Source organism: Antennarius striatus, chromosome 12, assembly GCF_040054535.1.
Source record: "Antennarius striatus isolate MH-2024 chromosome 12, ASM4005453v1, whole genome shotgun sequence".
Taxonomy (NCBI): Eukaryota; Metazoa; Chordata; class Actinopteri; order Lophiiformes; family Antennariidae; genus Antennarius; species Antennarius striatus.
In genome coordinates, this window is record NC_090787.1 from 11,920,029 (window position 1) to 11,934,959 (window position 14,931).

At 40.6% G+C, this 14,931-nt stretch overlaps 2 protein-coding genes across 5 annotated transcripts in view; both read left to right on the top strand.

The window, feature by feature from the left end:
- Window positions 1-458: 458 nt before the first annotated feature.
- On the top strand, window positions 459-3,995 carry sumo3b (small ubiquitin like modifier 3b). Its single transcript, XM_068330232.1, has 4 exons — window positions 459-585; window positions 1,328-1,456; window positions 1,582-1,653; window positions 2,885-3,995. The coding sequence occupies exons 1-4, from the start codon at window positions 565-567 to the stop codon at window positions 2,948-2,950; spliced, it is 288 nt and encodes a 95-aa protein (XP_068186333.1). The 5' UTR covers window positions 459-564; the 3' UTR covers window positions 2,951-3,995.
- A 4,251-nt stretch (window positions 3,996-8,246) lies between these two features.
- fmnl2a (formin-like 2a) overlaps window positions 8,247-14,931 on the top strand; it is a 46,398-nt gene continuing 39,713 nt past the window's right edge. For all 4 annotated transcript variants that reach the window (XM_068328636.1, XM_068328637.1, XM_068328635.1 and 1 more), the window contains exon 1: window positions 8,247-8,840. In XM_068328636.1, coding sequence (XP_068184737.1) covers window positions 8,727-8,840 — 114 coding nt within the window. In that variant the 5' untranslated portion in view covers window positions 8,247-8,726. The remainder of the gene's footprint in view (window positions 8,841-14,931) is intronic.

Sequence of the window (14,931 nt, forward strand, 5' to 3'; positions counted from 1 at the left end):
TATTAGGAACATCTGGTTGCCCTCACTCACACACACACACACACACACACACACACACACACACACACACACACACAGACACACACACACACACACACATGTAAAGGCAGACCTTAGACCGCTTTGGCTTCGGAGCTTCTACCAGACATGTGATGTGACAGCGTGATCAGAGAATCTGTATTGAACTGCATCAATGAAACTGCCCTCCGAGTAATGAAAAACCTTTGTTTTGTATTCTTTAATTGATACAAAACATTCCCCAAGAATAGCTACCCACCCTGACCCCTGGATCTGCTTGAGGTTTTCCTGTTCTAAGGCAGTTTTTCCTCAACATCGTCTCTAAATACTTGTGTTTCAACTATATCGCGGGAACGCGCAAAGTACCTCGTGCGCGCACGTATCCGCGCCCCCGATGAAAAATTGAACACGTGACCGATTTGATCGAATTACATTTTAAACTTCAGTGCGCGCTCGCGATCAGCTCGTAGAAGCCGGAGGAGCCGCTGACCCTTCGCTACGAAGACTATTTCCACGTTACTAATAAATCCATACGAAGAGAGCACAATGTCAGACGAGAAGCCAAAGGTCAGTGCTGTGATTCTTTAACGTTTGGTGCTCATGATGGAAGCTAACATTAGCACATCCGGCTAAACTAGCTCTGCTCCCAGGCTACAGACAGCGCATTTGAGCGGGTCGACGGGGAAACAAAGGTTGACCAATTTGCGGATTTTTTTTTCTTTAAACGTACAGTTTCGTGTTTTCCATCTCCCACCTATATCGGTATCCGCAAATGCTGCCCTTGAGCACAAAATTTAAAAAAGTCAGGTTTGAGGACGTCCGTATGAGCAGTCACCCGTTAAATGAATGATTTCTTTTTCCCTTCCGTTTGCGCCATTGTGGCTTTCTGCGCCAGTTTGAACACGCACTACTGTTAGCTTCAAATGCTAACGCAGGGAAGCGCCACAAGGAGTGTGGCTGCTAGCGGCGTTCAGATGGGGATGCCTGCTCCATGATGAGCTACAATTTTATTTTAAACAGTTTATTTATTGACATCTGCTAACTGACGTTAGCTGGCTGGCTAACTTTGATGTTGCGGATAAACGCCACACACCAGTGTTGATGTTCTCTCCTGACGACCCCCTGGACTCCCCGGTGGTCGCGTTCAGCAGCAGGAAGAGAAAGTCTCTTCCTGAGGTGGGGAAATGTTGGACATGTTGGCCTGACTAACATTTCCCCACCTGCTGGACCCGAGTTGCCGTGAAGCTAGCGGTCGGTGTAGCCCAGCCTGATGTCTTGTTTCCGGTGCTGATGACCGCTTCTGTTGCAGGAAGGAGTGAAGACGGAGAACGACCACATTAACCTGAAGGTAGCCGGTCAGGATGGCTCGGTTGTACAGTTCAAAATTAAAAGGCATACTCCCCTCAGCAAACTAATGAAGGCGTACTGCGAAAGACAGGTAAATAGTTGGAAATCTGCAACATGTTGAGCATAGTAATAGTACAATTATTAATTACCATGTTGTTTTGTTGATGGCTATCTGAATGGAAAATCTCATTTGTTTTTGTTTGTGTCTTTTTCAAGGGGTTTGCAATTCGTCAGATAAGATTTAGGTTTGATGGACAACCGATCAATGAAACAGACACGCCTGCGCAGGTTGGTCATAGAGATTATTATTGAATTTCTGTTTAAATACAATTTCAGCAAACGTAGTTTTATTAAATGAAACTTTGCATAATAATTTATGGTATGTTGTGGCTCCTTGTGAGTTGTATATTGGAATATAGAGAACAAGAAAATGTATTTAGTGAGAGACATGTTGTCCATAACTGAGGACACTTTCACATCAATGTCATCTTGTCAGATCAACCTGACTCTATATGCAGCTACAGATTGTGACATTAGAGCATGCTAATTCTTTTTGTCACTCTAAATATTGCAGAGCCTGTGAGTTGTGTGCATGCATTACTTAAAAATGCAAGAAATCTTTAAAAAGCAGCAGAAGTGTTTGATCTATCAATATGTGCTGGTCATTGAGGAATGTATGTCTGTCTTGTCCACCTTTTCTAAATTTCAAAACAATTAAAACTTGACATGCTCCCATGTGTGAAACAACCTTAGTTGCAATATTGTGCTACTCATGGTCTGTTCCCATGGTTACTTGGTCTGACAGTGAACCACACCTTCCCACTTTATTAGAGCCCCAATTCTTGGCTCATTTGTGATAACTAGTGGACTTGTTTGCACAGTTTTGAAGATGATTTCCAAACATACTTAATGCCATGCTGGGGCTGCCATAGTATTGGAAATTTGCAATTCCATTTATCCCATTAATCTGATGTTCGACCTTTCAGCAACGGTTTTCAAGCTTATCGTAGAAAGTGGTTATGCAAAATGCCAACTTAATTCTCTAGTCTACTTCTTGATATAACCAGAGGATGATGTGAGCAAGTTGTTAAAAGGTGGTGTCTTTCTTTACCCCCAGCTCTGCCGGAAGAGAAGCAGTTTTAACAAACATGATAACTGCCAATGAATGACAGGCCTACGTGCAGCAATTTACAGATGATTGGCAATGATTTACGTAGGACACAGTCTAGCAGAGTTTTCTTTTTTTAATGCTAAACATGTGCATTAAGCAACATAGTGGTTGTTGCTGTTGGTCCTATTATTTCTTGAATTATCTGAAACAAGCCTGGGATGATGACTGTTTTGCAAAAAGCTTAAACCAGGCTAGGGATGTTATTATCATACCAAACCAGTTAGAGGTAAAAAGTGTTCAGGGTTTGGTACTCAGCTCTGTGTCCAGGTGGGGAAATATGCTGGGTTTCCTTTTGAATAAATGACATCAGTGTTTTTTAACTGGCTAACCTATTAATTATCGTTTCAGCTGGAGATGGAGGATGAGGACACTATTGATGTATTTCAGCAACAGACAGGAGGAGGCTGTTCTTAAGTGGGATGTGGATTGGAAGAACGTCTACACCTTCATGATGTGTTTGTTTATTTCTGTTTTTACTTTCTCTCTCTGTGCTTGTCTTAAATGTCAAGCTCTTCACAACATTAAAGAAAGCAGTTTTTCTCAGTTGAGGCCTTTGCATCCTAACTTTGAGATGCAATATACCTTTTTTCTTTTTTTTTAATTCACACATGCACGATTTTAAATTGTCCAGGGCAGGGACTCATCTCAGATCAAACATAGCTCATATTGAAAACAAAAACACTGCGTTCTTGTGATGTTGAGATGATCTTCTACGTCTCATAAACCATAAGCTGAAATTCATGCCAAAATCTTTGTTTTTCTTTTTGTTGATGCTTTCCAAACTGTTGTTAACATTGAAATTCAGGATGGACTCAATTTTGAATTCATGTACTGAATATGATTGCAAAGAGGAAAGGAGCCCGTTGTATTTTTAGACAGAAAAGATGCTACAATATATTTCTCATGTAACTTTTAGTAGGTTTTTCCTTTTTTTAAATAAATGGTTATCATGTATCCACGTTGATTTTACTTTCAACATTTGCAAAGAAATAATTCTTGCGCTAAGAGGTCCACACAGAATGTTTACCTCATTGCTGTCACCCACAAACAGAATGGTAAATAAAGTACAGCAATGTATTTGGACCAAAAAGGTAAATGAATGGTGTTCTTTGATAACAGGGTTGGTACATAAAAGCGGTAACGGTGACCTTTATTTGTGTATAGTGGGAAAACCGTTCTCTTGATGTGTAAATTTTCACCTTCATTAGAAATGGCATAATTTTCCCCAATTTGAACTTTTTTTCCCAAACAGAATCAGCAGATGGTTAATTTTGACTCCTGTGTGTTAGAAGTCTTGGGGTTTGTTTGTTTTTTGGTTGTTGTTTTTAGTAAGAATATTCTCCATTTGAAAAATTGGCATCTGCTCCATTTGCAAGATGACATTAACAGGTATTCCATTTTGTTTTGTACATTTTTTGTTGTCCCAATACCGAATACAATAAATATAGTTTGATACTCATTCTGTTGAATCACGTATCTATTTGTGTATGATGAAATGAACTTAAGCTACACAGCTGCCTTTGATGTGAAAGAACATGCAACCCTTTTAAATGTTAGTTATGTTCATAATAGGGGGTTTAAAAAGGTGAATAAATAAATTTTAATACATAAATACTTTGGTGACAGTGCAAATTCTGTATCATCGCGAGAAGAATTTGATAATACTGTCTTGGTTTTGCCTCGAGCAGAATTTTTATGTCAGCCCACAGGTTTTCTATGGGATTGAGGTCAAAGAATAGAGCTTGCCATTCCATTACTGTACTTAAATTTTGTGTGTCTGGAACCATGATTTTGCTTGCTTGCTGTTGGTGCGTTTGAAACACCCATTTCAAAGGTATTTCCTTTTAAACATACGACAATATGACTACTTCCAGTATTTTGAGGGACTCAAACTGATCCGTGATCATGTCATGATGCTCACACCACAATACTTGACTGTGTACTGTGGCTTTAAATGAGTATTTGCAGGTTGTCTGACAATTTTTGTGGCCCCTAGACCCAAAAATAATCCTACTCATCAGTCCACAAAATTTAGCAAATTTTAACTGCTTCAGTGTGTCTTTTTTTTTTTTTTAAACAGTGGGACTTTGCGGGGCTTCTTGCTGATAGCTTGGGTTCACATAGACGTCCTCTGATTGGTAGTCCTCAGAGGCCACCTTAGATCTCCAGTCATGCTCCTGGAGCTGATAATTTGACTAATTTCACTGGTTATTCTTCGATCCATTTGAATGGTCATTTTTCTTCCATTTTAGAGCATTTGATATCATTTTAGATGAACAGCCTAGCATTTTCTGCACTTCTTTCTAGGTTCCCTCCCCCTCTTTTGTTAACTTCTTAAACTATTTTCATCTGAACAATGTCTTGAAGAACTCATTTTACTATTTTTGAAGGACAAATGCACAGCCAGCATATACAGCATCAGTTGCCTTGATCCTTAAATGAGGGCCACCTGCTTGACCTTTTTTTTCACATAATGACCTCACAAAATTGAAATCAGCCCTGCTTTTTTTTCTTTTCTTTTTTTTAAACAAACTACTTTCAGCCTGTCCTAAAAGACCAGAGGTGAAAATAAACATGCTGACCACCAATTTATAGTACTGATGAAATATAGAGTCTGGCTTTAGATGAAAATAGAGATGAATTTGCTTGGGATTATTATAGTTTCCCATTAAAAGAAGAATTAAATTGTAGGATGAGGGGAAGTCTCTTCTGCAGGTATTAATCTCCTGCTGTTAGTAGTTCTCTTCACATGCATTAGAGGGCATCGTTGTCCTCAAGGTCAGGAGCATGTCTGGTGATTCTGCTCAGGGCACTTCAAATACAGTACAGAGACACATTTGTTGCTTCGGTTTAGTTTTATGAAGACCATAACATGAATCCTCTCTTATTAAGAGGACTTCCACAGATGTTGTTTAGTTGTGCAGCCATATGAGCCCCCAGTGAGGCCTTCACACACACACACACAAACACACACACACACGCACGCACGCACACACACACACACACACACACACAGGTCTTATTGTGCTGCCTTTATTTTTGGCATCTTTGCATTGTTCATTTACTTGTGGAAATATCCCAAGTCTCATATTTCTCGAGACTTCTTGCAGATGCAAGTGGCTCCTTTTAACTTATACTCTCATATATCCTCTGATTTTCATTTTGTTAATGGAGAGGCACTTAATGTTATTGATTTACAGCTCATTCATTTTCTAGTTTATGCCATGCACCTCCCTGCTATCAGCAAGGTCCATTTGTTTGTTATTATGACAAGATAATCGTTTGCTTATTGAGATCAACTGCATAGTCGTAACAAAAAGGAATTTGCTATTTCACATGACTGATTCCGTGTGGATGAGTACAGATGTGAATCAGCATGCATTTATGAACGTGATAGGAACTGACCTGTCCAATGTTCTATGCAGAGCATTCTGCTTTCTTGGAGGAAATTCAGAACCCAACACAGCACATTTCATTCATTACATTTCAAAATTCATTTATCTCAATATCAATAAATCTTGTAAATGGTTCTAGATAACGCCTGGATGGGCACTGGATCATGTTTTATATAAGGGATTTTCAAATCAAAAAGTATTTGCAGCATATCTTGAGCATTTGTTATTCATTAACACTTCAAATATTTTTTATGCAGCAGGTATTTATGTGCTTTAACAACTGTTATTTATTACGTAGATGTTTTTCTATGGCTTCAGTATCGATGTGAAGTACTGTACAAGATAATTTTCCCAATATGAGGGACAATTACGTTCTTCTGTTTCTTGAGCTTACCCCAACCATGGGCTTTCAGCTGTTTGTACTTTCCGATCTTTCTCTTGTCTTCTGATTTTTACAGTAATGCATGAGTCATGGGAGTCAGGAAGAAGGTGGGGTCTCACAGAGATGTTCCCTTCTAAGGTGGCTGATGGACCAGCTCTGTTCTGGTTCAGGCACGTCACACCCAAATAATTTTATCAACCAGTCCACTGTTTCCAATGAATGACGTCTGTTTGTGAAAAGTGTTAAACAATGTGCTATAAGAGCTAATCATATTAACTTAGTCTGACCACCAAAACAATAAGCAATAAAGGTCAAATATACAGTAGATATGTTAGTCTTTAAAAATATTTTATTCCTACATGTATTGTTTTTGTGGTGTTAAATCATGTTGTTTGTACTGTGTGAAAATAAGCAATCATGACCTGAAATCATTGCATCTTTTTCAAATCTTTACTGTGCATTAGATAATGACAACACTTTAGAAAAAAGCAACCACCTCGTGGCTTAAGCCACCGGTTTTAATAAAAGTATGGCATATAACTGATACAATTAAAGATTTTTTAATCCCTCAGATGTGTCCTTTATTAAACTACTGAATAACAAATGATTCTATTGGTACTTGCTGGGAAAATTGTTCAATTTTTAAATTATCCAGTGCTTGTTACCAGCAGAGTAGCATTTCTATTCTGTAATGCTTAGCCTAAAAAACCATCATAGTTCTGTGTTGGTGCAGCCATCTTATGTATCAACACAGAGTTTATTATAATTATTATCAGTTATAATAATGAATTGCTATAACATCATTGGAATTGTCTTCATTTGTCATCACTAGCTTCTAGATGTACACACACTTTTTATTTTAAAACATTAACATATATTTTAATGGTCTGGTATTTATATTTAGATCTGTGAAAACAGTCAATTCTGTACAACACAGGGAGGGAGGAGAATCTTCAGAGAGAGTAAATTCAAGTAATGATCACGTGAGGTCCGTCAGCTGTCCGACCAGCCCCCTCCGATGCGAGATCCGCCCGGCTCAATCGGCCCAGCATAGTGAATGAAACGAACCTCTTGTACATCTGGAGAACCTCTGGATCGTCTCCAGCGCTTCGCATGCTGACGTCACTCTCTTGCACTTATTGTGGTCTCCACCCTGACGGAAGAGCAGATTTCATCCTGACACATGTTCACAGAATCAATGATAAAAATCTGCATTTCATAAAACAATTCTATAGCAGCCAATAAATGCCTTAGAAAGAGTGATGGATGAGAATTTTTTTTAAATCACTTTGAATGATCACGCCTTTTTTTATTTTTTACCTAAAAGCTTAAAACAAAAATTGTCTGCATTATATGTTATTGTCCCTGTGCTGATATGAATTTCTTGTCTGAGCTCTGTTAGAAGAGGAGCTTCTTTCTCTTCTTCCTCATATTCAAACTTTGATGGATTGTCATTGGATGCGCTGCTGATGTTGGTCTCCTCTGCTTAATTTGTTTACTAGACTGGTTAAACTAGTCTGATCTAAGCACTGACGGTGAAGTCATGACATAATAATAAGAAGTAATAATAAATAATAGTTGTACATACATCTAAACATTTTATAAGCTGTTCATTACTTTTACAGAGAGGAGTTTGACGCACCCGGATTTCTTCTTGCGGTTTAAAGGCTTCTCACTTCTCCCCCAAATTTAGCCTGTAAGGACTTTAAAAGTTGCACCTGTTGAAAAACTTAAAAACTTTATACATAAGCCTTCATATGGAAGAAGTTAGTTGAATAGAAACTTAGTTTTACGTTTGTTGCCGTCTGCCTCAGCGGACTCAAAGTACCAGAATGCATCACAGAAAAAAACTCAAATTTCCTTAGCTACGGCTCTGGGAGCTACGCCCCGGCAAGAAGTGGGAGGTGAGCCTTAAAAAGAGCTCATTGTCGGGAGGAGGAGAGAGGAGCGCCCCTCCTCTGTGTAGAATAGCTGGTCAGCATCGGAGGGATTAGTGGGGCCAGACCCACTCTCTAGCTGGCGGACTCGGGGGGGTTGCGACACGCGTGAATCATGTTTGTCGTCATTACTACCGATTGGGAGTGGAGCCGAAATTGTGCAAGATACGGACAGCACCGAGGACAGGGTCCCTGTGGATCCAGTTAGGTCTCTTCATTCCGCCGTGGAAATGCGTCCCCGGGGTCTCTGCCGCCGCTCGGACCCGTCGCATTATGCTGCCCCCCCCCACATGTGCTTTATGCTGAAGAAGTGACCAGGAGGAAACCTGTAGAGGAGATCTGTGAGTTTAAAACCAACGGGAGGTTTGTTTCCTTTTTCTCTTGCCGTGCGGAGATTTTTTTTTTCTTTTTCTAGAGAAGTGGAAGAAAGAAGAGGGTGGGGGTGAAAAGTTGGACTTATTGATCATAGAGGAATTATGGGGAACGCAGGGAGTTTGGACCAGCACACTGATTTCAGAGGACACAACATGCCTCTGAAGCTCCCCATGCCCGATTCCAGCGAGCTGGAGGAGAGATTCGCGACCGTTTTGGTAAGAGTGGAAAATAATTTTTTTTTAAATCTCTTTGTCTTAATGCCTGTCCTGGGACATGAACAGCTGTGTGTGTGTGTGTGTGTGTGTGTGTGTGTGTGTGTGTGTGTGTGTGCGTGCGTGTGCGTGTGTGTATTCGATCTGTTTGTCCAGCACGTTTGTTCTTTGTTGTTCAGACAAACGCGCACTCCCAACAAGTTGAGAGCGCAGATGCGCAAGTAGTTTTCAGTCTTTCTCCCCCCCCCCCAACTTTAATCAAATCGAATCAAATTCATTTGTCAATTCTTTTTAATGACAGCAAATTTCCAATTAGACTATTCTGTTTTTTAAAAAAAATATCCACTTGCTTTTCGTCTCTGACCCACGTTCATGCGTAAATATTGTACTCCAAACATCACATTTTGGGTCCAAATAAATGTATACTCTGAACCGCATGAATGTTTCTGTAAATTACTTTGTTTCCACATGAGACACCTGTAGTCATAACACGGCAGGTTATTAGTTTTATGGTGGGGTTTTTCTTAAACTTTATGAGTCCAGACCCGGCTCAGCGCTGACGCTTTAAGTGCCCAGCATGTCAGCTCCTTTGAAACATCTGTCGCACAGTAACGTGTCAACAGAGTCTGTCAACAGTTCCCATACCTGACAGGGAATTCTAAACTTTCCTGTTGTGCCTGATAGATCCTGCTTCAAGAGGATTTGACATACAAACAAAGAAAGCCTAAATTAAGACTCAAAAGGTTCATGTTGGTGTTGATGTCCTGGTAGTGATTGAGTAAATAATAATTCTAGTCTATATTAAACAGACATGTGTGAATGAAATATAAGTTCCTGGAGCTTAATCCGTCTTCACCGTGTCATTTTTAGTAGTTTGATTAAATGGGACAAACTAAACTTTTTTGCTGATTATATGTTTCAGCTGTCCCAGTCAGGGAAATAAAGGCCTGAACAGAAGGTCAGTGGAGTGATGGTGAAATTTGAGAGCTGACAAAATGTGGGTCAAACGTGATTGTCGCCAGGCCGTCTGTTCTTATAAACATTAGCCGCTTGGGCGAAGGAATTTGAATGGAGCGAGCAGGTTTCTTACAACTGGGTGATTGTTAGCGTGTGTTTAAGATGAGGGGAAGTCGCCTCTCTTGTGCTGGAGCGGAGGTTTAATGTTGTTGATGTGCGTGGAGCATCAAGCCCATTACATAAAGCAGATCAAATTGAAGTTTGAAGTCGCACCATGGACGGATTTTGGCCTTCTTCTTGATCTTTTTGAATCACAGACAGTTTCAGGTTTCCTCTCCTACATCTGGGCCTCATATACCTTGAGAGGTAAATGTCAGGGCTGAGAGAATTAAAGATTTCAGTGCTAATCCTCATTATGCTCACTAGAAACATAAAACATCTAGGATTTCATGGGGCCGGCTGTCAGAGGAGATGATCCTGGCATATCAGGAGCTCCGTCGTTCCTCCTCCTTGCTGCTAACATGATGCCTCAGCTCTTGGTGGGATGGAAGCCCTCCAGCATTACAAGAATTTAGTGCCATAATCACAGCGTTTAGTATCATTTACTGCCATTTAAACTCTCCTGTGCTGCTGCCAGTTCCTGATGGCAGCTGGCTGTATTGATCGATCGCTACAGCGATTGGCGCTGTATGGCTCTGATGACCTCATTCCAGTCCGACTAACAGACGATTATGATTCGTTGTCAAACCTCTCTGCTGTGTGATATAGCATGTGAGTAGTTACTAGTGATGAGAAGAAGAGTTTGTTCATCTTTTTTTTATAATTATTTCTGATATTGTCAACAAGTCTAGGCTTTATTCTGTCTCGTCAACAGCCACCATGTCGTCATTCATCTGTTTGGTGTTTTCCTTTGTAAACTGAGACGTTTGCGTTCAACTGTTATAATTCACACCAGTTCCAATGCCGTAGTCTTCCTCCGACATGCTAGGCATGATGGAACAACACCACTGTTTACCTGCCACTCCTCATATGTTTGATCACCAGGCAGGTCTTGGATCGCAGCAGGGAGCTGCACAGATTAAAGGCTTCTCCTGCCTGTGACCACATTCAAGCCTCACCTCATCAAAGTTTCTAACAAGGGCCTGCTGTGTTTGACTCATGACATTCATCATCTGAGCGCACCACATGTGTGACCTTGCACAGAAACATATTCCTACTGGAAGAATTGTGTGTGCATCATGTGCTTTAGAAATTATTTGACTTTTTGACATCTTTTATTAATTTGATCAGTAGCTGAGCTGAGCAGATTGATGTATTTCAGGATATTTAAATATGAAATCTACTTATTAAAGTAGAATGCTGGTGTTTTAAAAATTAATGCGGAACTTCATGCAAAATTAATTCAAGTTAAAATTACGTAACACCTTAAGAAAGACTCTTTAGAGCAACAGGCACATCTCAGCCAGTGCCAAAAAGGCATTGATGTGTAATTACAGTACAGTAATTACTGGTTTCTCCTGCAAACATAATCTGAAGCCGACGCATGGATTGCATGTCTAAATGATGTTAACTAAACACGAATGACTTGCACTTGATCACAGCTGAAGTTTGTTCCATTTCAAAGTGCTGCACTTGTATATCATGTTTGGTGTCATACCAAAGTTACCTATGTGATATTTTTAACTCATTTTGCCAGTCTAATGCAGGGTTTTATGTGTCTGTGATCATAGTGTTGTTGTTTTATTGTGAACAGTCGGGGTTTGCTGCTGGTTGAATCGGGTTGTTCTGCTAAAAGAAACGCTCCCATTGAATCGTTGGTCCTGTGAATCCCTTGAGCCAGAGGCTGATCTTTGAAATAGACCTAAGCTAATTTTAATGTGAGGCTTCTTCTGTGGTAAGAGAAGCTAACTCACATGTGACCTTGGCCAAGAAGTGAGGTTTAGTTTGATCCCAACTCTTCATTATTTTAATAACAGAAGACACTGGATCTCCATACTGGTGTAAAGAGGAGCTCAATTGTTGCAAAGCTTTACATTTTCCCATAGAACATGGGAAAATGTGGTTTTGTATACAACTGGCAAGACAAGTCTTCAAGAGGAAGTTGAGTTGCACATGATGATAAGGCAGATCGAAGGCAGTGTGCTTGATGTGTGTCCTGTAACAGCACAGCGCTGACACCCCAGTGAAAAGACTTTATGGCTTATCATATCAACATCCCAGTAGATCACTGCACTCAAAACTGATTGCTTAATGAATCCAGTGTTGTCTTTTAGCTGACCATTAGAGGATAGCAGCGAGGCCTCGAAGTGGCTCTTGAGTGTCTGGGTTTTGGAAGTGCATATTGCCTGAAAGCATGTGAAATCACTGCTATTAATCTCTGTGAGACAAATGCAACGTATACCCTATGAGTCAGTCGACATTCTTCAAATTGGACCACAGGAGAATGGGTTTGCAACAGGGATTTAGCTCCTCTGACTCAGCTCTCCATAAATTCATCTGATTCATTATAGTTGATTGTGCCCACATCCGAGCTTCCATCCAATCCGCAATCCCATAGTTTATGAGTTGCTGCATATCAGGACTGCTGTTATAAGACGTTTACCACCATCATTTGCTTAGATACCATATGGGAGACCACAGGCTTAGCTGTCATTGTGGCTGCTCCTCTCCATAGTATGGCGAGATTACATTTAAGCCTCTTTTTGTAAATGCTGCTGAAGCACCACCAGCTTCTGTTATTTGTATTTTGAGGCTTCAGATCTGAAATCTACTCCCCTCGGTAATAACATCCGAAGGCTTCATGTTCCATTGAAGTCTAATTTGTCTCACTGACAGATCCGAAGTATTTCTGCTTTCATCACCCTGAAGATTTTCCCAGAAGTATTCAGGGCTCCTTCAACAAATTTAACATGAGTTTTAAAGCTGCCCTAATCAATACTTCTTTATAAATAATGGCTGAAATGAATCTGTAATATGAAATCTGCTGTTTGTAGGGAGGAACCACAGAGGCAGCTCAGTTCTCCCATGGTGTGATCACTCCAAACAGAAACAGTCCCATGATAGTTGGACTTCATAAACTGAATCTTTGACCAAGAAAACCTACCTCTAGGTTTCAGAATCACATTCATATCGTTATTAGTTTGACATTTTATCTGGATCCACAACAGAATACAAGTTTTATCACTGCAGATTATCCAGTGTTCTAAACCAGTTTTGTGATGATCCAAAACAATCTCTAATTGGTGAACCTCCACGGTAAAGACATTTGTCACACCACTGGTTTTTCCATTTGTCCTGTAGGGGGTTTTAGTGCCTTGCAGCTCATTATTTTGGTTTTGAGGCCTGGTTTCGTTTCAGTTCTGATAAAAGTGCCGTGTGCTACCTGCTCAGCACTGCAAAGTTACTTTAAAGAACAGAAATGTCAGGTAGAAATAAGATATTCCTTTACTAGTCTTACAGTGGTAAAATTTCCATTATTACAGCAGCATGAGCATTGTGGCGTAACTAACAGAGATGTAGAAGAAATCAGGTGCTTACTGACATTACGTTTGTTATAATGGTATAATTCTACCAACATATCTTGTATGTTGATCTATCTTATATGTTTCACTTCTCAAACTCATTGGACACCATCTTGGCTACATAGCAGAAAGGGAAAGGGCTTACAAGACAAGCAAAAATGAATATCAAGGAAATCAAGGAAGGAAGGAAACATATCAAGGAAACATACTGATAAATGTTACACTATATACTTGTATACACACATTCAGTTTATTCTCGAGGAATTTTACATATTTTTAGCCAGCTGTGTCAGTGCTGTATTGGTGATGAGATCCAGGAAGTGACAATGCTAGCCCGCCTAGATATTTTTAATGTCGACTCTTCTTCATTAAAAGAGGAACAAAAGGTATTGTCTGAAGAGCAGAGGGTGAACTGTGACCGAATCTCGTGCAGCAGGCCTGTGGAACAGAGCTTCTCTTTATTCTTTGGAGAGCCCAAGACGGAGCCTGGCACTGGACCCAGACCTCAGCAGGCTGTGAGAGGCCACCGCACAAACCCAAATCTGTGTGTGTGTGCGTAGTGTGTGTGTAGTGTGTTTCTGCAGAGTTGGAGCCCCAGGATGCTCATCCAACAATTAGTCTTAACAGTGCTGAGCATGGTGAAATGTTCGAGCAGCGATGAGATCTGGCAGTTCATGTTGCTTAGCCCTCACAGCTTTTCAGAAGCGATACAAGTCGCTGCTCGAAACCCCGAAGCAGGTCCTTGGGACTTCTTGCCTGACTGGCAGAAGGTCAGCTGATGATGTGGGGACAGGTTTCTTGGCTCTGTGGAGCCTTTGCCACTGAGTTGAAACCAGGTTATGTATCGTCTGACCACACACTTCAAATGTTGAAATATCTCAGATGATTTTTCAACAAGATCGTGTGACAGTCTGCTGTGTGGGTACTGGACCCCAAAGCTCCGGCTGACAGACACACTACAGACTATCAAGAGCATCCTTTGCTTGCTATTTTGAATTAGAGAGACCCTGTTTTGTTAAATTTTGACATCATTCATGAGAACAGGTTTAGTTTTGAATGCAGCCTTTTGCTCGGCCATGAGAATCTTTGCTGCAGGTGTTCCTGATCCTTTCATGTCGGTCAACAGTGTGGTCCAGCAGAACCAGCCACACGAAAGAACAGCTCTATGGAGAAGTGCATTATGCACAGGGACCTGTCTGGCCTCCAAGACAGCGACTGAACCCTAAAGCTGAGAATGAGCTGCTGAACTGTGACGAGTGGACACCTCATCATCAATTGAATAAGCTGAGTTTGATGTTTATGGTGTTGCGCTTGATTAGAAACCACATCAGAACAGTCTTCAACTGTTGGTGTCATTCTGACAAATGGGCGGTGTGTTGTGGCCTATGGGCTTATTTTCTTTTCTTTTGCTGAACTTATGTTGAGCTTAAATAATGAGTGTCTGACTTTAGGCTTTATCTGCCGGCCCCATCACGATTCCTTTTAGTGCTGGTCTGTCAACTGACATCATCGGAGTTGTTGGTACACGTTGTTCATGTTTTTGGCTAATTCTCAAGCCTGTTATAATGTTTACTCTTTGTCATACCCGCTAATTGTAGAAAAGCGTGCAGTCAGAG